Source organism: Trypanosoma melophagium (assembly GCF_022059095.1).
Source record: "Trypanosoma melophagium isolate St. Kilda chromosome Unknown ctg13segment0, whole genome shotgun sequence".
In the NCBI taxonomy this organism is placed as follows: Eukaryota; Euglenozoa; class Kinetoplastea; order Trypanosomatida; family Trypanosomatidae; genus Trypanosoma; species Trypanosoma melophagium.
The window spans coordinates 111,668-132,464 of record NW_027125139.1 but is presented as its reverse complement, the minus strand read 5'-3'; the positions used below and the strand labels follow the sequence as shown (position 1 = coordinate 132,464).

The window sequence follows — 20,797 nt, the reverse complement described above, 5'->3', positions numbered from 1 at the left end:
AAATATACACACTAATCGGCTAGTGTGTGCTGCACCGTGGTGAATAAAGAAAAGGGAGGGAGCAGGGGCAACCACTTGCACACAGAGAGAGAGAGAGAGAGAAATAGATAGAAGGCTATTACTTGTAGTCTATTTAACTTTATATATGATTACAAAGAGAGAGAGATAGGGAAAAAAGAAATAAATAAAAAAGAGGACGGCAAGTCAAAGGAATATATAATTATATTCTAGTTATTATTAACACAAGAGAACAAGAAGAACATTGGAGGAGGATAACAACTTCATACTGTTTCACTCATGCAATCAATGAAAAAAAAAATCACTGCGAATAGAAGAAAAGTTAATTCCCCATTTACTCTCGTTTGGTCGATAATAATAAGATAGGAGAGAAAGAGAAATAGAAAAAAAAAAATGTCATCGCGATAAAGAAAGGAGTAACAAATATACTATAATAAACAAGAAAAATAAACAAACAACAACGATAAAACCAAACAAATTAAAATAGTAATAATAAAACAAAACCTTTCACCTTCCCCTATACCATCTCACTACGATATGTAAGGGTACGTTTTGGGAAATTCTCTTGCTGTAACAACATTGGGGTCCTTCGGTGTAATTCCCGCAATTTAGTTGTAATGTCATCATTAGAACACCCAACAGCTGCAAGTGCGAAAGATGATAAAAGCGAGAATGCCGCAATGGACCACGTTGGAAATGATATAATATCATCAGAAACTGTACGAGTAGTCAATACCGTGTGTAGTGCGGCACCAATGAGATAACCATGTAGACCCACACGCATAATAACTTCTTCTTCTCTTTCGTGTTGTTGTTGCTCCTCCATCGTCATTTCCCTTTTCCCGGCTGTTGAGAATGTACGACCTGATCGCTTTTCCACGTACAATACCTTTGGCCACGGTGGTTTACGGAACAATGATGTTACTTCTACTCGCGGCAGTCCGGCCACAGATGGGCGAAGTACGACAGCATCCACGGCGGGAATTGTTTCTTGACTTACAACTCGCACAAATGCAGCATATACTGCCGCCACCTCACTGTGAAGAGAGGAACGATAACAGACATGGCCGTTATGTATATATAAACATCTACCATCGGGGAGTAAACGTAATGCAAAGATATCACCTGCACGAGCGAGGCGTCTGGCGACAGTGCGGCCACATTCTCGAAGGCGAACAGCGATGTATTCACTATCGGTATCGGGATCCATGTGAAGAGCAAATGGGAATGCCATAGCAGGAGTTTTTCTATCATCGTTATAGTTATCATCATCATCATCATCATCAGTGTCAGTATTATTATTATTATTATTATTATTATTATTATTATTATTATTTATAGGGAGGGAAGCAGCATCACGAGATAACGGGCGGACCAATGCAACTACAGTACGAGTCTAACAACAAACACGGAACTGCACACCGCACTGTGTGGCCTGTGGTGGGTAGGCCGCAACGCAAGGTTCAGAGAATTCAAATGCAACCCATTTTGTTTGATTATTACTACTGTTAGAAACACGTGAAATGGCGCTTCCTTCCATGTGTGGATCTGTAAGAATTCCTGAGATTGTACCAAAAGGCGGTGCCAGAGTTCGGGTCATTATAGCACTAGAAAGTGAAGCTCCATCTCCATACCGCATATTGGAAAACGGTGATGAACACTTAATAATCAGAGGATGAGTTTCATAATGATTGTCTTTGTTATTACTATTCTGATTCATGAAGTATTCATCACTCTGCATACCGTACTTACATGACTCTGTTGATATCACTAAATCCACGGGTGGAAGTGGAAGACTATCACGAAGTTTATCTGGTAGAAGAGAATACTTTTCTTGTTGCCGTAAGCGTAAGACTTCAAACAAACGTAACGCACTCATCGTACCTCCTAACAAATCTGTTATTTCCAATACAAAAGAAAACTGCTGAAATGGGGTTAACCTTGTAGGTGCAGCGATGAACCGTAACTGTGGGTGAAGTTCCCTGCAGTCAAACCTCATCAATCTCTCTTGCGGTAAAGGAAATATAAATGTCTTGAACACCTCAGCTTTTTTCTTCTTATTACTCTTGTTACTATTACTCCTTACACTGTGCTTATGTGTACTCTGTTATGGAGACGCTGATGGCCAAATGCCTTCTGTACCACTCAGTGATCTCAAGTTCACTGAAGCTTCTCGTCGTGAGTGGGGATGTATGTACTTTCCATCAGAGAATACTGGCGATGCAGTGGAGTAGTTTGTTTCTGATTTTCCCTCTTGGCGTCCCATTACCTTTTAAACCATTTCCTTCTTTTGTTTCTTCTTCTTTGCTGGTATTTTCCTCCTTTGAGCAAGCAAACAACGAAACAAACACACACACAGAGCTTTTGTCTCTCTTCTGTTAACAGATAAAAAAGGAAAGAGATACCATAGAGAACAAGAAAATAAGGGCGAAAAGGGACGGAATATATGTATACATAAATAAATACAAAATAAAAAAAAACAATTCCAAGGTATAAGGAATAAAACAACTAAAAAAAAAGAAGGGCAAAAATTGCCTCATTCTATTTTGTCCTCTTTTTTTCTTTGTATCCTTCCATCGTCTAGATACATCTCCCGAGGTTCAAAAAGTAATTCATCTACATTCGCCTGAGTTTTTGTTTGAAAATGCATGTGCAAGACTATATATATATATATATATATGCATTCATATCTCCTTTTACATGTGTATGTATTTGTTTGTGTGTGAGACAGAGCAACATCAAGTGAAAGAAAGAAGAGTCTATAGATTCTTTTCTGTCAAAGCTGATCCCCTCTTTTTTTCCTTTTTGCACTCCATTTGCACGCCCTGTGTATCCCTGCAGAAATATATATATATATATATCAATCCCGAAAAGATTATTCCACTTTATTTGAGGACTCCTCCTGTGGTTGCTGGGCCTCCCCCTCATGCGGTACATCTATTGGATCATCACTTCCCACTGTTGGGGGCTTTTCAATTGTATTCTCGTATACGGAAGGCGTTGCGGGTGTCGGGGGCGGTGTGAGTTCATGCACCGGAGCAAATTTATTATACACGGAATGTTCAATAAGTGTAGAACCACCCGCACTGCCCAATTCAGTGGGCATTCTGGTAAATGCACCAGGGACTAGTGTTGCCTCCTTTTCCTCTTCGGAACCGTTTTGTTCTATCAAATCAACTTCCTCGGCGTTTTGCAATGATGGCATTTGTTGTTTATCCTCCTCTTCCTCTTTTTCTTCTTTCTCCTTCTCTTCCTTTTCCTCTTCTTCCTTCTCCTTTTCCTTCTTTGCTTTCTCCCTTTCCTCTTGAGGCTCACTGATGTTGGGTGTCTCTTCATTCTCTGCGATATGCATAGCCGCCATCGCTGCCACCACCGCCTCCGCCTTGAGTGGTTTAATAATACGCAGCGTTAAGTTCATCACCGGCCGCTCACCATAACCCACCACCGTCCCACCCGTCCTTTCTTCTACTTCCACTCCCTCTGCTTCTCCCATCCTCGTTGTACTATCACTATTATTATTATTATTATTATTATTATTATTATTATTATTAATGGGTGTTTCCTCTCCACGGAATGGCGGTGTTGGGAGTTGTGCTAATGCCACCACACGGGCCCGTGTATTCGCATCTCGCCAATATTCGTGTGGAACATCACGTAAACTGCGGGGTTGACCCTCCGCAAATGTGGCGGGTGTGCGGGCCTCAGCGGCCACTGATGGAGCCACAACGGGTTGAGCCGCCCAGCGAGCGGCGCCTCCTTTTACTTTCACTTCTTTTTTCTTTTTTCTTTTATCCTTTTCTCCTTCCTCTCCTTCTTCTGTATTCTTATTTTCCTTTTCTTTTTCCTCCTCTTCTTTCTTCTTTTCCTCTTCGGTCTTCCCCCACTCTCCCCGTTCCCCGGCGAGTAGGGCCTGCAGGGGCAAGACCGGCATCACCTCCCGCAGATGTTCCGCCCACAATCGACGATCACCACCGCGGCAGTACAACCACGTTGTGTTATTATCAACTATTGTACTTTCTGCCGTTGTTGTTGTTGTTGTATCCACTTTCTTAGTTCCACCCACAGTTGTGGTGGTGGATTCCTTCTTGCGTTTGCCACTAATCATACTACCACTAGTGTTATTACTAGTACTGTTGCTATTGTTATTCTTTGCGGGGGAGCTGATGCTGACAACACTGTGGATATGACTGGGCCTTGCCGGGGATGGTGTTAACACCGACACTACTGTAGGTGTCGACTGTGGAATACTCCCACTGATACCAGCAGTAGTAGTATTAGTAGTATTAGTAATAGGAATAGGAATAGTAGGAGTAGTTGTAGTTTCATTACGGTTATAGACAAGTCCATCGGAAAAAACAAAGGATCCCGATATACTTCTTCCATTCTCCCACACGCCACGGTATTGTCCTCCACCGCGGGCCGCCGTAAAGAAAAGAGTGCCGTGTCCATGCATAACTCCATCCTTAAATGCCCCAACGTAAGTATCACCGTTGGCAAATGTGTAAACGCCTTCATTGTTAAAGCGTTTACCATCAGCTGTGGTCTCGCCCATGTAACTACAGCCTGTATAGAACATCTAATTACCGTTTTCTTTCTTTGGTTTCTTGATAATGTTATTTTTTTTTTTTTGCTTCACCTCTTTGTGTGTCTCTATTGGTTATTTGGGTTGTTGTTGTTGTTTTTTTGGTTGGATCGCTACCGAGGATCTGTACAACTATATATATATGCTAATAATAAATAGAAGATGCACAAATAGAGAGAGAGAGAAAAAAAAACACTCACAGAAGATATTTTGGTTCATATGATACATATCATACCCATTTACATTTCGATAATATAAAGGGTATAATGGTATGATTCTCTCTCTTTCATTCTTTCTTTGTCTATTTGTATTGCGTTCGTTAAGAAATGAGAAGAAAGGAAAAAAAGGGTTGCAGCTGCTTGTTTCTATTTCTTTCTTTTTCTTTTTTTTTTCCTCTTCTCTACTGGTCATAGAATATGAGGCCTATCGACATAACATACAGACACACATAAGTGTGTGTACATGTGTAAATGGACCAAAAAGTAAAAAAAAGGAGACTAAAATAATCATTAATAATAATAATAATAATAATAATAATAATAATAATAATAATAATAATAATGAGGAAAATATATAAAAAGCAACAACCATAAGAAGACGTCCGAATACAAAGAAAGAAAACACGTACACACATACACATATATATATGCCCAACAAATAGAGAAAAAAAGGACTCTTGTAGATTTACATTGGGGATCCTCTTTCACAACCACAAAAAACTTCACTCACACTAATGCGAATGCAACAAAGTCGAAAAATGATAATACTGAATACCTGAGAAATACGTGTAAAGGCGAAAGAAAAGAAAAACAAACAAAGACCGCAACCAAAAGCAAAAAAAAGAAGAAAAGAAACATCACTACTGAAAAAAAAACAAAAGCAATTAGGGAAAAAAAGCAGTATTGTCAATAGGTGACTATCCCTCTCCTCCTCCTCTCTCTCTCCACACACACACCCAAAATTGTTCGCTCCTTGTACAATTGTACAACAATAATAATACTAATAATAATAATAATAATAATAATAATAATAATAATAATAATAATAATAATAATAATAATAATAATAATAATAATAATTATTATTATTATTATTATTATTATTATTATTATTATTATTATTTTGTGTTATTATTATTATTATTTCTCTTCTTTTGCTTCTTCCTTTTCATTATTCTCTGCTGCTGCACCAAACGTGCTTTCTATGCCGTATGTCATGTACAGAAACCCGTCCTCGTCCTTCTTTTGTAAATAGAGATCCCCCATACACGCACTACTCGACGGCATACTATTATCTAAAAAGAGAAATAATCCCTGTTCCGACTCCAGCAGCAGTCGTCTACGCAGTAAAACCAGTAATTGCTGCATGGAGGCATCCTCTGGGAGGAGAAACTTACTGTAGTCCAATTCCCGCAGGACTTGGCGGCGTTGGAGAAGGGCATTCAGCACAGCAGAGGTGGTGGAGGCGGAAAAGGACGAGATCTCATTATCGTGATTGGTGTTCATACCAACAGCGGGTTCACAGACGAGCGGGACGTGGTGGGGATAACGCCGTCGAATACTTGTGGATTCCTTTTTGCGGGCCTCGAGGCTGTGACGGCATTGATAAAGATACCGGCGGGGCATTATATATATATATATATATATAGATAGATAGATAGATATAGATATAGATATAACTAACTATCTCTACTTTGATATATATATATAGATACCGCCTTCTGCTATTGTTGTATGTGTATATGAGTGAATTCAAAAAGGAAAGAAAAGAAATAAAAATAAGACGAAATAGATAAGAGAAATATAAGAGAAAATAAAGAAAAAAGATGTGGGGGGTCCATTTTCACATAATAATGTGTAGTGTTTTATTAACGGGGGTAGGCAGAAAAAGAGGAAGAGGGAGAAGAAAGGGAAAATATATATATATATATATATATATATATTTCTGATCGAATACACGAATTTATGGAATTGCATACAAGCAATACTAATAACAGTAAAAAGCAAAGAAAATGGGGGGAACAAAAACAAAAAGAACAAAAAAAGAAAACAACGCACTAAAAATAAAGAAGGAAAGTTTTGAAAGGAATAAGCGAAAACCAAACAAAAAAAAAGATTCTCCTGTTCCGTTTTTTTTTGTTTATTTATTTCATTTGAACTTTATTTCTTGCTTTTCATTTCTCTGTTTTTTTTTTTCTTCTCTCTGGCAATCTCTCCGTATTCATACAAATACTATTATTATTATTATTATTATTATTATTATTATTATTATTATTATTATTATTATTATTATTATTATTATTATTATTATTATTATTATTATTATTATTATTATTATTATTATTATTATTATTATTATTATTATTATTATTATTTACTCATAATATTCACAAGAACAAAAAGAGAGAAAGAGTTCATGTGGTAATCACTTCTTTTTTTCAAAACATTTGTCAACTGAAAGACAGTGGAAAATAAATAAGTGAAATAAGTGAGGCAAAATAATCTTTTTTTTCTTCTTTTACTCTCCACATCAACCATAAATAAAGATAAATAGGCATATATATATATATATATATATATATATATATATATATATATATATATATTCCTTTAGGAGAGATAGAGAGTGTGTGTGTTTTATTATCAACGGGAATGCACACAAACAAACAGAAATAATGGAAAGACGGCGAGTCGTAAACAAAGGAAAATTTAGAGCAATAACAATAACAACAACAAAAAGATAATTGAAACGCAAAGAAGAAAAAACAAGAAAGAAAAAGCAATTGAAAGTAATAAAAATGCAAACAAAATAATAGTAATAATAATAATAATAATAATAGTGATAATAATATAATAAAGACAAGATAGCTTTATTATATTTTCTTTCCCATTTTTGTTCTTCTTCTCAGACTCGTACAGGTTAAATACATAAATACGTATATATATATATATATATATATATATATATATATATATATATATACCGATTTGGTTGGAGATCATTTCACGATGTGGGGATTTAATAAAGAAGAAAAGGAGACATTACAAACAAGAACTATGTAAGGAACCACCATTAGGAAAAAGGAAATAAAGAGAGAAGGAAGAAAAAAAAAGAGCATCATTATTTGCATTCTTCTCCTTTTTCTTCCTCTTCTTCTCTTTAAACACTCTCATACACGCAAAACAAAACGGAGAAACGGGGGGAACACAAATAAAAATAAAACTATTCAGACGCAATGTCCATATATATATATATATATATATATATATATATATATATATATATATATATATACTGTAATGAACTTATAGCACTACTTTGTGAAGAATCTATTTCTGTAGAGTCTACAATAAATGAATCCATATGGTTTAAACTCGAAAGAAGAATGCAGTCATTTCCCAATTGGTCTCATGTTTCTCTACAACTATTATTTCCTTTTTTTCCAATGCTATTTTCTTGCAAGACTCGTTTCTATTTAAACTATTTTCTCACTTCTCTTTTCTCTTTTCCTTTCTTTCTTTCGGTGTCATTTAGTTTCCCTCCTCATCGTAGTTTAAACAGAGAGAAAACAGAAAAATAAACAAACACAAACAGCCCTGCGGCATTCATCATATACACACAGTGTTCCGTAAAACGATTGAAATGAAACCCCAAGGAGAAAAAAAAAACATCGACAACGAAAAGAAAAGAGTAAAAGAAAAAAAAAAGGGAAATCGTATTATATCGCATGTATGTATTTCTCTGTTATCCCCGCTACCCATTCTGAATGGACTACCAATACTACTACTACTACTATTATTAATATTATTACTAATTTCCAACAACAATAATAATAATAATAATCATCATTATTATTATTATTATTACTTTACAGTAGTATTATCTTCTATACGTCCATCCCCACTCTTCTTACGCCGACGAATAGTTGTATGATTACATCGACTGCTGCTAATCCCAATAATAGTTCCCGTTGCCGCCTCTTCTCCCACGGCCATTAATTGGATTTGTGGGGTTGTGTCCGTGCAGAGAGTGTCGACAATGAGGCCATGATGATCAAACTCAACTCCCACATTATTCTCATTGTTATTATTCTCATTGTTATTATTCTCATTGTTATTATTCTCATTATTATTATTATTATTATTATTATTATTATTATTATTATTATTATTATTATTATTATTATTATTATTATTATTATTATTATGGTCCACTACTATACTTGCCCTCTTTCCAGGAAAACTCGATCGATGTGGGTACCTGGCACCATCACAATCCTCCACTTCACTCACTTCTTCATTATCTTCCTCCTCATCTTCACTGTTCATCACCTCTGCAGACCACAATAGCGACATTTCATGCAAACACTGCATGGCCTGCTCTGTGGCCACACTGCAGTTCCGTGTGTGGGTGTCCACTTCTCCAATAAGTCGATGTAAGACTCGTGCGTATTCCGCGGCAGTTCTGCTTTCCCGCTCCGCCTCACACTCCAACACACACATCTCCTCTTCCATTGTTGTTTGACGAAGTACGATGGAGTTGCAGCGGCGTCTTTCCATGGCGAGATCTAAAGAGGAGTGGAGACTGGTGTTTGGTATAGATGGGCCTCTCATACTTGTATTACTATCATTATTATTATTATTATTATTATTATTATTATTATTATTATTATTATTATTATTATTATTATTATTATTATTATTATTAACAGTATTATTATTAACAGTATTATTATTAACAGTATTAGTATTAGTATTAGTCATAGTATTAGCAGGAATGTTTGTAGTAGCAGGAGGTGTATTAGCGACCATTGTGTATCCGCAGCGCTGACAACGTGGGATACTTAATGTGTCTATACTCCCCGTCGTGGTGAGTCCTTTATTACTACTACTACTACCACTACTACTACTATCACTATTACTATCAGCATCATCACTGTTATTATTATGGTTATTATCACTGTTATGACCATGAGTTCCCCTGCTATTTTTATTCTCTGGATGAACTGCCCTCTTTCCATTCGCCTCATCCTTTACCAACGTACTTTTCTTCTTCCTTGTACTGTTATTGTTATTATTATAATGATTGTTATTCTCTTCGGCGAGTCGTTGTACGGCGGCCCGCTCTGCAGCCCGTGCGGCCATTAACAATGATTGTGTTTGCTCCAACTGTGCGAGTGTCTTTGTGTGATGCAGAAGTGTGGCTTCCTTTTCACTTATCAGAGAAGTAATGCGCTGTGTGAGACCACGGCGCACATCATGTAATTGTCGTAGTGTACGTGATAACTCCGCCTGAAGCTCCACACGTTCCCGCTCCGCAGTACGTAATTGTTTCTTATAGTACAGTAGTGTTTCCTCTAATGTACGTGTTGATGGTTCCTCACTATAATCCTCCTCTTCTTTTACTTCTTCTCTTACTTCTAACTGTTGTGGTTGCAGGGCGGGTGATGGAAAGGAGAGGCAACGCTCTGTTAACCACACCGGGGCACTGGCGAACATCTCTGGATTTGTACTGTTTGAGAGAACACTCGCCCCGCCAATGTTATCACTAGATATGAGCAGGCCAGCATTATTATTATTATTACTATTATTATTATTAGTATTATTATTATTATCAAAACAAGAGGAGGAAGACAGTGAACCCCGCGGGGGTCGCATCGACAATTCCATCGTATTTCGCAGGGAATCACACCGGCGTTGGTGCTCCATCTGTTTTCGCAGCTCCTCCACTTCTCTCTGCAGAGCGGCGGTGCTATTGCGATTGGATTCCCGATCGGCATCCCACAAGGACTGCAGCTGCACGAGTTCCCGCTGGCAGAGTTCCAATTTATTTAATGCCGTAAACTCCGCCGTGCGGGCGGCGCTGAGAAGTCGATCGGTGATTTCCGCCTCGAGGGCACACCGCCCATCACCCGCAGTACTCGTGGAGACCATCATCATGGTATTATTATTATTATTATTATTATTATTATTATTATTATTATTATTATTATTATTATTTATACTAGTAGTATTAGTATTGTTATTGTTGTTATATGATGATAAGGATGGTATGGTGGGATCTGTAAAGGCTGTGAGAATGCCTCTTATTCTCGGACTACACTTGTTGTTGTTATTGATATTATTCGTATTCGGGTTTTTGGCATCATCATGACCATTCTTGCTCTTGTTTTTGTTTTTGTTGGTGTTGATCGTCCCTCCACCTCTCCGTATTCCAATGTGGGATAAGAGTTTTTCCATTATCTGCAACTGTCAATTAACTGCAGGGTCAAAAAAAGAAAGAAAGAGAGAATTGTGGTTCTCAGATAAAAACACTCCAGTGATTCCCTCTTTGTATATATATATATATATATATATATATATATATATATATATATATATATATACTATTCCTAGAAACAGTCGTATGTGACGAAGAGCAACAAGGAGAAAGAAAGAGAGAAAAAATATAATACAGAAAAAGAGAGAAAGAAATGAAATAATATTACATATATTTTTTTACATGAATTATATTGACTCTTTTTAAATAAGCTGTTTTGTTTTTGTTTTTTTTTCTTCTCGCGCAAAGACAAAGACACAGACAGACGCATACGTCTATACGTGCACTTATATATAAATAAATATATAAACATATGAAGGAAAAAGGAGATAATTGAGAGATAAACATATATGGTATGAATGCATTCACACGGATCGATATGAATATACGAGTGTGCCACTGCCTTCTCTACACAAGATACGCAAAAAGAAAATAAATACACACACTCACACACATATTTAGAGCGAGTAAAATTAGAAGATAAAAAGTAATAATAACAATAATAATAATAATAATAATAATAATAATAATAATAATAATAATAATAATAATAATAATAATAATAATAACAATGCAGAGGCAACGAAAAACAACAGCAACGAAAAGAACAGTAAAAAAAAACGAACATAGATTGACAAGAGGAAAAAAAAAGATAAAAAAAAACGAGTCTCAACAATACATCAATTATCTGCAGAAAGCCGCCGACCCTCGCCACCCTTTTTCCTTTTCCCTTTTTTCATTATTCCCTTTTTTCCCCTTTTCTTTTTTTCTCTAAAATCCTTTTCCTTTTCTTTTCCTGTGAAGCGTGGGTCCTTTTACTTTCTTTTTTTCTCTAAAGAGTGGTGAATGCTGCTGGAGTTTCTAATATTTCTACACTAATTACAAATACACTGTAGCGTCTCTTTCACTGATGTTGCTGTTGTCTTCGCTGTAGTTCTTTCTATTCTTCCCTTCCCCTTCTCTCCTCCACTATCTGACGGTAGTGCAAATAGAAATAGTAAAGCACCATATATATATATATATAGAGAGAGAGAGAGAGAGGGAGAAAGTAAGTTAATGGATGGATGGATGTAATTTACCAAAAGATAATACGCAATACCCTTTTTAATCCTTTTAATTTGTCCAGATCACAGATGTGAGGCTAAACGGCTGGGAGGAACCGCAGCAACACATCATTCGGATCCAACAAAGAAAGAGTAGTAATAAACTCCTTCACTACATACACACAACAGAAACAAATAAATATCTATTTACATTACATTTACACGCCGTGCCGAAACGGAAAAAAAGTTGTGGAAGAAAAAGAAAAAAACACTGTGTACATACATCACAACGCTCTAGAATAGAAAAAAAAACACCACCAAACTTACACGTAAAAACAATGGAATACACCACAGTAATATCAACCATACTCTTCCGCATCTTAAATTCCCCACTCGCACACACGCACACCATATATATATATATATATATATATAGGGACAAGTGGCAACAAGAAAAAAGAAAAAAAAGAAACGCAAAAATAATAAATCTACTAACTGAAGCTACTACTCTTCAGATGGTAAACGGTACAACTCCAGCGGGAAGAAGAAAGAAAAAAAAAAGATGGTTGCGGTACGACTCCATGAACAGATAAAAAAAATCTCTTCATACGATGATGACTGCTGGTTTCCACAGCTGTTATTGCCACCACCGGCAGCAATAACCTCAGAAACGGATAACAGACACATAGACAATGAAAACCAAATAAACGAATAATCACGCGCCGAAACAAAAAAAATGGGAAGATGAGAACAGAGTAACAGTAAAGAAAAAAAGACAAGAAAAAAAAAACGCACTTCGGCCTCTCGGCAATAACAAGAATACTGTGAAACAATAATAAACACTCATATCATCATTGCGAGTAAAGAAGAAAAAAGAAACACCTTGATAAAGCACGATGGAGAGAAACTCAAAGTAAAACTGTCGAAACAATGCGAAACGAACAAATAAAAAAAGAGGGCACCTATTTAAACCATCAATTACTGAAATTCCACTTAATAAGGGTTTCCTCCTCCTTGTCCGTATCATTTTTGAAATCACTTCTTTCTCTCGAGCGTCTTTCATTCCTTTCCTTCTATTTTTTTCTCTTCCTTGTTTTGTTTTTTGTGTTCCTGTTACCATATGTTCCTATCACACGATATCGGTTACCTCTAACCCTACGGGTGTACTGGCTTACTCTCTATTCCCATTTACTGCCCCGCCATTTCACTTTGGGGTGGGTATTCCGTTCACTCCTTTTCTTCTTACCTAATCATTATCCCTATTATCCTCATGATGACTACTCTTTTTTTCTTATACTCTTTTTTTATTGTTTTCTTTTTTTTCTCTCTTTTTCTCCTTTTTTTTCGGTTTTATATTCTTTTTTTTTTTATTTTTCGTTTGTTTGTTTGTTTTTGTATTTCCTGGAAGGAAAAGGGTGGGGGAGGTGGAGAGGGGGATGTTAATTTTACTGGTCAATGCAGATCATTACCGTCAATGTTGCTGCTGACGCACATCCTCCTCCTCCTCCTCCTCCTCCTCGGCGGAGCGAAGGAGGGCAATCTCACGCAGCATCTCCTTTGCACTTGTGGCCGATACCTGAAAACCGCGAATGCGGGAATCGAGTTCGCTCATTAAATCCCCAATATTGCGATTTAACACATCCATCGCATCATCATGCTGTCGCCCCTTCACCTCCAGCTCCATTGTCAAAGCCTCCTTCTCACGTTTTAGCCGCTCGAGTTGCTGCCGCATGGCCCGCACCACGTCGTCCTTCTCCGCCCCGCTGGTGCTGTGCGAATCGGGGGAAACTCCCTCGCCCACACGCGGTGTTTGTTCGCCCTCTTCTTGTTCTTGTTCCCGTTGTTTTGGTTCCTGCTGTCCCCGTAAACCACGTTGACTGTCCTGCAGGGACTCCACACGTGCCTCCAGCTGCCGCATGATGCACTCCAACTCCCGCGTCTCTTCATTGTGGGCGGCCTGCAGGTCAAACAACTCCTGTTCTCTCTGCTCGAGGGTTAGGAGGGCGGATTTCTCCGCGGCGCGTGCGGCTTCTAGCAATACCACAAACTCCTCTAATTTTCCAAGTGTGTCGGTGTACTCCATTCCCTTCACCTCCAGCTCCACCATGAGACCAGCAATCTTGTTGTTTAGTCCATCCATCGCCTCTTTATGATTTACCACACGCCGCGCCATTTCGTCCTTTATTTCGGTGTTCTCCTCCTGCAGCTGCTCCAGCTGGCGTTCAAGCTCCTCCACACGCAAACACTCATCCGTCAACTCTTGCAACTTTTCCTTTGTGAGTTCCTCATGTGAGTGACGTGATATCACCAGCAGATTATGCTGTGCCTGCAACATGCTATCACGCTCACGACGTTCCTCATCACGGAACCGTTGTAACTCCAACAACTCCTCCTCTCGCGCAAAAAGATCATTCCTCACGCTACACTCCGTCTGACGAGCCTCCTCCAACAAAACCACCATCTCCTCCATTTTTTCCAGCATATCAGTATGCTCCGTAGCTCGTTCCTCAAGTTCATCTAAAAGTTCACCTTCCCTATTCAAATGCAGTTCATTAAGGCGATCAAAGCCATCTACCGCTACAGCTAGCAATGATGAAAGTTCAGACCGTTCCAAAACAACACGATCAAGAAATTCCTCAGTTATTACATTTAACATACCAATACCACCCAAAGCATTCACCTGCCGCATCAAATCAGCGGCCTCATCATATAAATAATTATCATCAAACGAATCTATACCCTCCAGCAACTGCTTGCAACGACAAAAAAGACCAGATTGAATAAGTCGATCAACATTCACAGGAGAAACATATTCACTATGGTTAACGTCAAATTCAACCGTCTTCCCATCAGGAGAAAAGACAACCTTCTGCACATCTTCGGGGTCAACGTGACACGCGTCCGCCGCATCACTCACGAACGCACGGGCCAGCTCCTCTGGCTGTGTTTTCAGTACCTCATCCCAACCATCACCGTCGAACTCCTTGCGGTGATGAGAGGCTATGCGTCTACCTGCACTACGACTAGCAACAGGTACCCAGCGATCATCGTGGGAGCGAAGTTTCTCATTCTCCGCCTGCTGCTCCGCCAGCTGGTTCTTCAGCTTCTCAACCTCATCATTGAATGCTTCCAGCGCACGCTCCTTTTCCTCATTACTCGCGCACAGCTGCTCTAGCTCTTGCTCCTTAGCAGTCAGCTCGTCCTTCAGCTTCTCGACCTCATCGTTCAGTGCTTCCAGAGCACGTTCCTTCTCCTCATTCGTGTTCTGTAACTGATCGAGCTCCTGCTCCCTCGCAGCCAGCTGCCCATTGAGCTTCTCAATCTCATCGCTCAGTGCATCATGCGCACGACTCTTCTCCTCATCAGTTCCGCGAAGCTGCTCCAGCTCCTCTTCCTTCGCAGCCAGTTGCTCATTCAGCTTCTCAACCTCATCATTGAATGCTTCCAGTGCACGCTCCTTCTCCTCATCACTCGCGCGCAGCTGCTCTAGCTCCTGCTCCCCTGCTTGCAGCTGCTCCTTGAGCAAGTCCATGCCCGTCTTTGGCTGGCCACGTCGGCCATACAACCGCATTACGGAACTGAACGGGCACTCGTCGATGCGATCAGCAATGTCCTTGGCCGGCACAGAGGCGTCGTGCTTCACGTCAAATTCAACCGTCTTCCCATCAGGGGAAAAGACAACCTTCTGCACATCTTCGGGGTCAACGTGACACGCGTCCGCCGCATCACTCACGAACGCACGGGCCAGCTCCTCTGGCTGTGTTTTCAGTACCTCATCCCAACCATCACCGTCGAACTCCTTGCGGTGATGAGAGGCTATGCGTCTACCTGCACTACGACTAGCAACAGGTACCCAGCGATCATCGTGGGAGCGAAGTTTCTCATTCTCCGCCTGCTGCTCCGCCAGCTGGTTCTTCAGCTTCTCAACCTCATCATTGAATGCTTCCAGCGCACGCTCCTTTTCCTCATTACTCGCGCACAGCTGCTCTAGCTCCTGCTCCTTAGCAGTCAGCTCGTCCTTCAGCTTCTCGACCTCATCGTTCAGTGCTTCCAGAGCACGTTCCTTCTCCTCATTCGTGTTCTGTAACTGATCGAGCTCCTGCTCCCTCGCAGCCAGCTGCCCATTGAGCTTCTCAATCTCATCGCTCAGTGCATCATGCGCACGACTCTTCTCCTCATCAGTTCCGCGAAGCTGCTCCAGCTCCTCTTCCTTCGCAGCCAGTTGCTCATTCAGCTTCTCAACCTCATCATTGAATGCTTCCAGTGCACGCTCCTTCTCCTCATCACTGGCGCGCAGCTGCTCTAGCTCCTGCTCCCCTGCTTGCAGCTGCTCCTTGAGCAAGTCCATGCCCGTCTTTGGCTGGCCACGTCGGCCATACAACCGCATTACGGAACGGAACGGGCACTCGTCGATGCGATCAGCAATGTCATTGGCCGGCACAGAGGCGTCGTGCTTCACGTCAAATTCAACCGTCTTCCCATCAGGGGAAAAGACAACCTTCTGCACATCTTCGGGGTCAACGTGACACGCGTCCGCCGCATCACTCACGAACGCACGGGCCAGCTCCTCTGGCTGTGTTTTCAGTACCTCATCCCAACCATCACCGTCGAACTCCTTGCGGTGATGAGAGGCTATGCGTCTACCTGCACTACGACTAGCAACAGGTACCCAGCGATCATCGTGGGAGCGAAGTTTCTCATTCTCCGCCTGCTGCTCCGCCAGCTGGTTCTTCAGCTTCTCAACCTCATCATTGAATGCTTCCAGCGCACGCTCCTTCTCCTCATCAGTTCCGCGAAGCTGCTCCAGCTCTTGCTCCTTAGCAGTCAGCTCGTCCTTCAGCTTCTCGACCTCATCGTTCAGTGCTTCCAGAGCACGTTCCTTCTCCTCATTCGTGTTCTGTAACTGATCGAGCTCCTGCTCCCTCGCAGCCAGCTGCCCATTGAGCTTCTCAATCTCATCGTTCAGTGCATCATGCGCACGACTCTTCTCCTCATCAGTTCCGCGAAGCTGCTCCAGCTCCTCTTCCTTCGCAGCCAGTTGCTCATTCAGCTTCTCAACCTCATCATTGAATGCTTCCAGTGCACGCTCCTTCTCCTCATCACTGGCGCGCAGCTGCTCTAGCTCCTGCTCCCCTGCTTGCAGCTGCTCCTTGAGCAAGTCCATGCCCGTCTTTGGCTGGCCACGTCGGCCATACAACCGCATTACGGAACGGAACGGGCACTCGTCGATGCGATCAGCAATGTCATTGGCCGGCACAGAGGCGTCGTGCTTCACGTCAAATTCAACCGTCTTCCCATCAGGGGAAAAGACAACCTTCTGCACATCTTCGGGGTCAACGTGACACGCGTCCGCCGCATCACTCACGAACGCACGGGCCAGCTCCTCTGGCTGTGTTTTCAGTACCTCATCCCAACCATCACCGTCGAACTCCTTGCGGTGATGAGAGGCTATGCGTCTACCTGCACTACGACTAGCAACAGGTACCCAGCGATCATCGTGGGAGCGAAGTTTCTCATTCTCCGCCTGCTGCTCCGCCAGCTGGTCCTTCAGCTTCTCAACCTCATCATTCAATGCTTCCAGCGCACGACTCTTCTCTTCATCAGTTCCGCGAAGCTGCTCCAGCTCTTGCTCCTTAGCAGTCAGCTCGTCCTTCAGTTTCTCGACCTCATCATTCAGTGCTTCCAGAGCACGTTCCTTCTCCTCATTCGTGTTCTGTAACTGATCGAGCTCCTGCTCCCTCGCAGCCAGCTGCCCATTGAGCTTCTCAATCTCATCGCTCAGTGCATCATGCGCACGACTCTTCTCCTCATCAGTTCCGCGAAGCTGCTCCAGCTCCTCTTCCTTCGCAGCCAGTTGCTCATTCAGCTTCTCAACCTCATCATTGAATGCTTCCAGTGCACGCTCCTTCTCCTCATCACTGGCGCGCAGCTGCTCTAGCTCCTGCTCCCCTGCTTGCAGCTGCTCCTTGAGCAAGTCCATGCCCGTCTTTGGCTGGCCACGTCGGCCATACAACCGCATTACGGAACGGAACGGGCACTCGTCGATGCGATCAGCAATGTCATTGGCCGGCACAGAGGCGTCGTGCTTCACGTCAAATTCAACCGTCTTCCCATCAGGGGAAAAGACAACCTTCTGCACATCTTCGGGGTCAACGTGACACGCGTCCGCCGCATCACTCACGAACGCACGGGCCAGCTCCTCTGGCTGTGTTTTCAGTACCTCATCCCAACCATCACCGTCGAACTCCTTGCGGTGATGAGAGGCTATGCGTCTACCTGCACTACGACTAGCAACAGGTACCCAGCGATCATCGTGGGAGCGAAGTTTCTCATTCTCCGCCTGCTGCTCCGCCAGCTGGTTCTTCAGCTTCTCAACCTCATCATTGAATGCTTCCAGCGCACGCTCCTTCTCCTCATCAGTTCCGCGAAGCTGCTCCAGCTCTTGCTCCTTAGCAGTCAGCTCGTCCTTCAGTTTCTCGACCTCATCGTTCAGTGCTTCCAGAGCACGTTCCTTCTCCTCATTCGTGTTCTGTAACTGATCGAGCTCCTGCTCCCTCGCAGCCAGCTGCCCATTGAGCTTCTCAACCTCATCGCTCAGTGCATCATGCGCACGACTCTTCTCCTCATCAGTTCCGCGAAGCTGCTCCAGCTCCTCTTCCTTCGCAGCCAGTTGCTCATTCAGCTTCTCAACCTCATCATTGAATGCTTCCAGTGCACGCTCCTTCTCCTCATCACTGGCGCGCAGCTGCTCTAGCTCCTGCTCCCCTGCTTGCAGCTGCTCCTTGAGCAAGTCCATGCCCGTCTTTGGCTGGCCACGTCGGCCATACAACCGCATTACGGAACGGAACGGGCACTCGTCGATGCGATCAGCAATGTCCTTGGCCGGCACAGAGGCGTCGTGCTTCACGTCAAATTCAACCGTCTTCCCATCAGGGGAAAAGACAACCTTCTGCACATCTTCGGGGTCAACGTGACACGCGTCCGCCGCATCACTCACGAACGCACGGGCCAGCTCCTCTGGCTGTGTTTTCAGTACCTCATCCCAACCATCACCGTCGAACTCCTTGCGGTGATGAGAGGCTATGCGTCTACCTGCACTACGACTAGCAACAGGTACCCAGCGATCATCGTGGGAGCGAAGTTTCTCATTCTCCGCCTGCTGCTCCGCCAGCTGGTTCTTCAGCTTCTCAACCTCATCATTGAATGCTTCCAGCGCACGCTCCTTCTCCTCATCAGTTCCGCGAAGCTGCTCCAGCTCTTGCTCCTTAGCAGTCAGCTCGTCCTTCAGTTTCTCGACCTCATCGTTCAGTGCTTCCAGAGCACGTTCCTTCTCCTCATTCGTGTTCTGTAACTGATCGAGCTCCTGCTCCCTCGCAGCCAGCTGCCCATTGAGCTTCTCAATCTCATCGCTCAGTGCATCATGCGCACGACTCTTCTCCTCATCAGTTCCGCGAAGCTGCTCCAGCTCCTCTTCCTTCGCAGCCAGTTGCTCATTCAGCTTCTCAACCTCATCATTGAATGCTTCCAGTGCACGCTCCTTCTCCTCATCACTGGCGCGCAGCTGCTCTAGCTCCTGCTCCCCTGCTTGCAGCTGCTCCTTGAGCAAGTCCATGCCCGTCTTTGGCTGGCCACGTCGGCCATACAACCGCATTACGGAACGGAACGGGCACTCGTCGATGCGATCAGCAATGTCATTGGCCGGCACAGAGGCGTCGTGCTTCACGTCAAATTCAACCGTCTTCCCATCAGGGGAAAAGACAACCTTCTGCACATCTTCGGGGTCAACGTGACACGCGTCCGCCGCATCACTCACGAACGCACGGGCCAGCTCCTCTGGCTGTGTTTTCAGTACCTCATCCCAACCATCACCGTCGAACTCCTTGCGGTGATGAGAGGCTATGCGTCTACCTGCACTACGACTAGCAACAGGTACCCAGCGATCATCGTGGGAGCGAAGTTTCTCATTCTCCGCCTGCTGCTCCGCCAGCTGGTCCTTCAGCTTCTCAACCTCATCATTGAATGCTTCCAGCGCACGCTCCTTCTCCTCATCAGTTCCGCGAAGCTGCTCCAGCTCTTGCTCCTTAGCAGTCAGCTCGTCCTTCAGCTTCTCGACCTCATCATTCAGTGCTTCCAGAGCACGTTCCTTCTCCTCATTCGTGTTCTGTAACTGATCGAGCTCCTGCTCCCTCGCAGCCAGCTGCCCATTGAGCTTCTCAATCTCATCGCTCAGTGCATCATGCGCACGACTCTTCTCCTCATCAGTTCCGCGAAGCTGCTCCAGCTCCTCTTCCTTCGCAGCCAGTTGCTCATTCAGCTTCTCAACCTCATCATTGAATGCTTCCAGCGCACGCTCCCTTCTCCTCATCAGTTCCGCGAAGCTGCTCCAGCTCTTGCTCCTTAGCAGTCAGCTCGTCCTTCAGTTTCTCGAGCCCACTCCTCATTCGTTCAGTGCTTCCAGAGCACGTTCCTTTCCCCTCATTCGTGTTCTGTAACTGATCGAGCTCCTGCTCCCTCGCAGCCAGCTGCCCATTGAGCTTCTCAATCTCATCGCTCAGTGCATCATGCGCACGACTCTTCTCCTCATCAGTTCCGCGAAGCTGCTCCAGCTCCTCTTCCTTCGCAGCCAGTTGCTCATTCAGCTTCTCAACCTCATCATTGAATGCTTCCAGTGCACGCTCCTTCTCCTCATCACTGGCGCGCAGCTGCTCTAGCTCCTGCTCCCCTGCTTGCAGCTGCTCCTTGAGCAAGTCCATGCCTCTTTGGCTGGCCACGTCGGCCATACAACCGCATTACGGAACGGAACGGGCACTCGTCGATGCGATCAGCAATGTCATTG

At 43.0% G+C, this 20,797-nt stretch overlaps 5 protein-coding genes across 9 annotated transcripts; all 5 read right to left on the bottom strand.

The window, feature by feature from the left end:
- Positions 1-535: 535 nt before the first annotated feature.
- LSM04_008410 (uncharacterized protein) lies at positions 536-2,284 on the bottom strand (the record flags this gene model as incomplete). Of its 3 annotated transcripts, none has more annotated exons than XM_067331922.1 (2): positions 536-1,401; positions 1,441-2,017. In XM_067331922.1, 2 exons carry the CDS (start codon positions 2,015-2,017, stop codon positions 536-538), a joined length of 1,443 nt encoding a protein of 480 aa, XP_067194221.1. The 3 variants fall into 3 exon arrangements, with proteins under 3 accessions (XP_067194221.1, XP_067194220.1, XP_067194219.1); XM_067331920.1 differs by lacking the exon at positions 536-1,401 and adding an exon at positions 2,136-2,284 and having other exon boundaries at positions 1,415-2,000; XM_067331921.1 differs by lacking the exon at positions 1,441-2,017 and having other exon boundaries at positions 536-1,252.
- A 609-nt stretch (positions 2,285-2,893) lies between these two features.
- LSM04_001254 (MORN motif) lies at positions 2,894-4,594 on the bottom strand (the record flags this gene model as incomplete). Its single annotated transcript, XM_067331919.1, has 1 exon — positions 2,894-4,594. One exon carries the CDS (start codon positions 4,592-4,594, stop codon positions 2,894-2,896), a length of 1,701 nt encoding a protein of 566 aa, XP_067194150.1.
- A 1,145-nt stretch (positions 4,595-5,739) lies between these two features.
- On the bottom strand, positions 5,740-6,225 carry LSM04_001438 (Autophagy protein Atg8 ubiquitin-like; the record flags this gene model as incomplete). The annotated part of the gene is made up of 1 exon (XM_067331918.1): positions 5,740-6,225. The coding sequence occupies one exon, from the start codon at positions 6,223-6,225 to the stop codon at positions 5,740-5,742; it is 486 nt and encodes a 161-aa protein (XP_067194153.1).
- Positions 6,226-8,463: 2,238 nt separating this feature from the next.
- On the bottom strand, positions 8,464-10,839 carry LSM04_003423 (uncharacterized protein; the record flags this gene model as incomplete). The annotated part of the gene is made up of 1 exon (XM_067331917.1): positions 8,464-10,839. One exon carries the CDS (start codon positions 10,837-10,839, stop codon positions 8,464-8,466), a length of 2,376 nt encoding a protein of 791 aa, XP_067194174.1.
- Positions 10,840-13,432: 2,593 nt separating this feature from the next.
- Positions 13,433-20,741, bottom strand: LSM04_006309 (uncharacterized protein; the record flags this gene model as incomplete). Of its 3 annotated transcripts, XM_067331915.1 has the most annotated exons (2): positions 13,433-20,315; positions 20,455-20,741. In XM_067331915.1, the coding sequence occupies 2 exons, from the start codon at positions 20,739-20,741 to the stop codon at positions 13,433-13,435; spliced, it is 7,170 nt and encodes a 2,389-aa protein (XP_067194204.1). The 3 variants fall into 3 exon arrangements, with proteins under 3 accessions (XP_067194204.1, XP_067194205.1, XP_067194203.1); XM_067331916.1 differs by lacking the exon at positions 20,455-20,741 and having other exon boundaries at positions 13,433-14,134; XM_067331914.1 differs by having other exon boundaries at positions 20,289-20,741.
- Between the last annotated feature and the right edge of the window lie 56 nt (positions 20,742-20,797).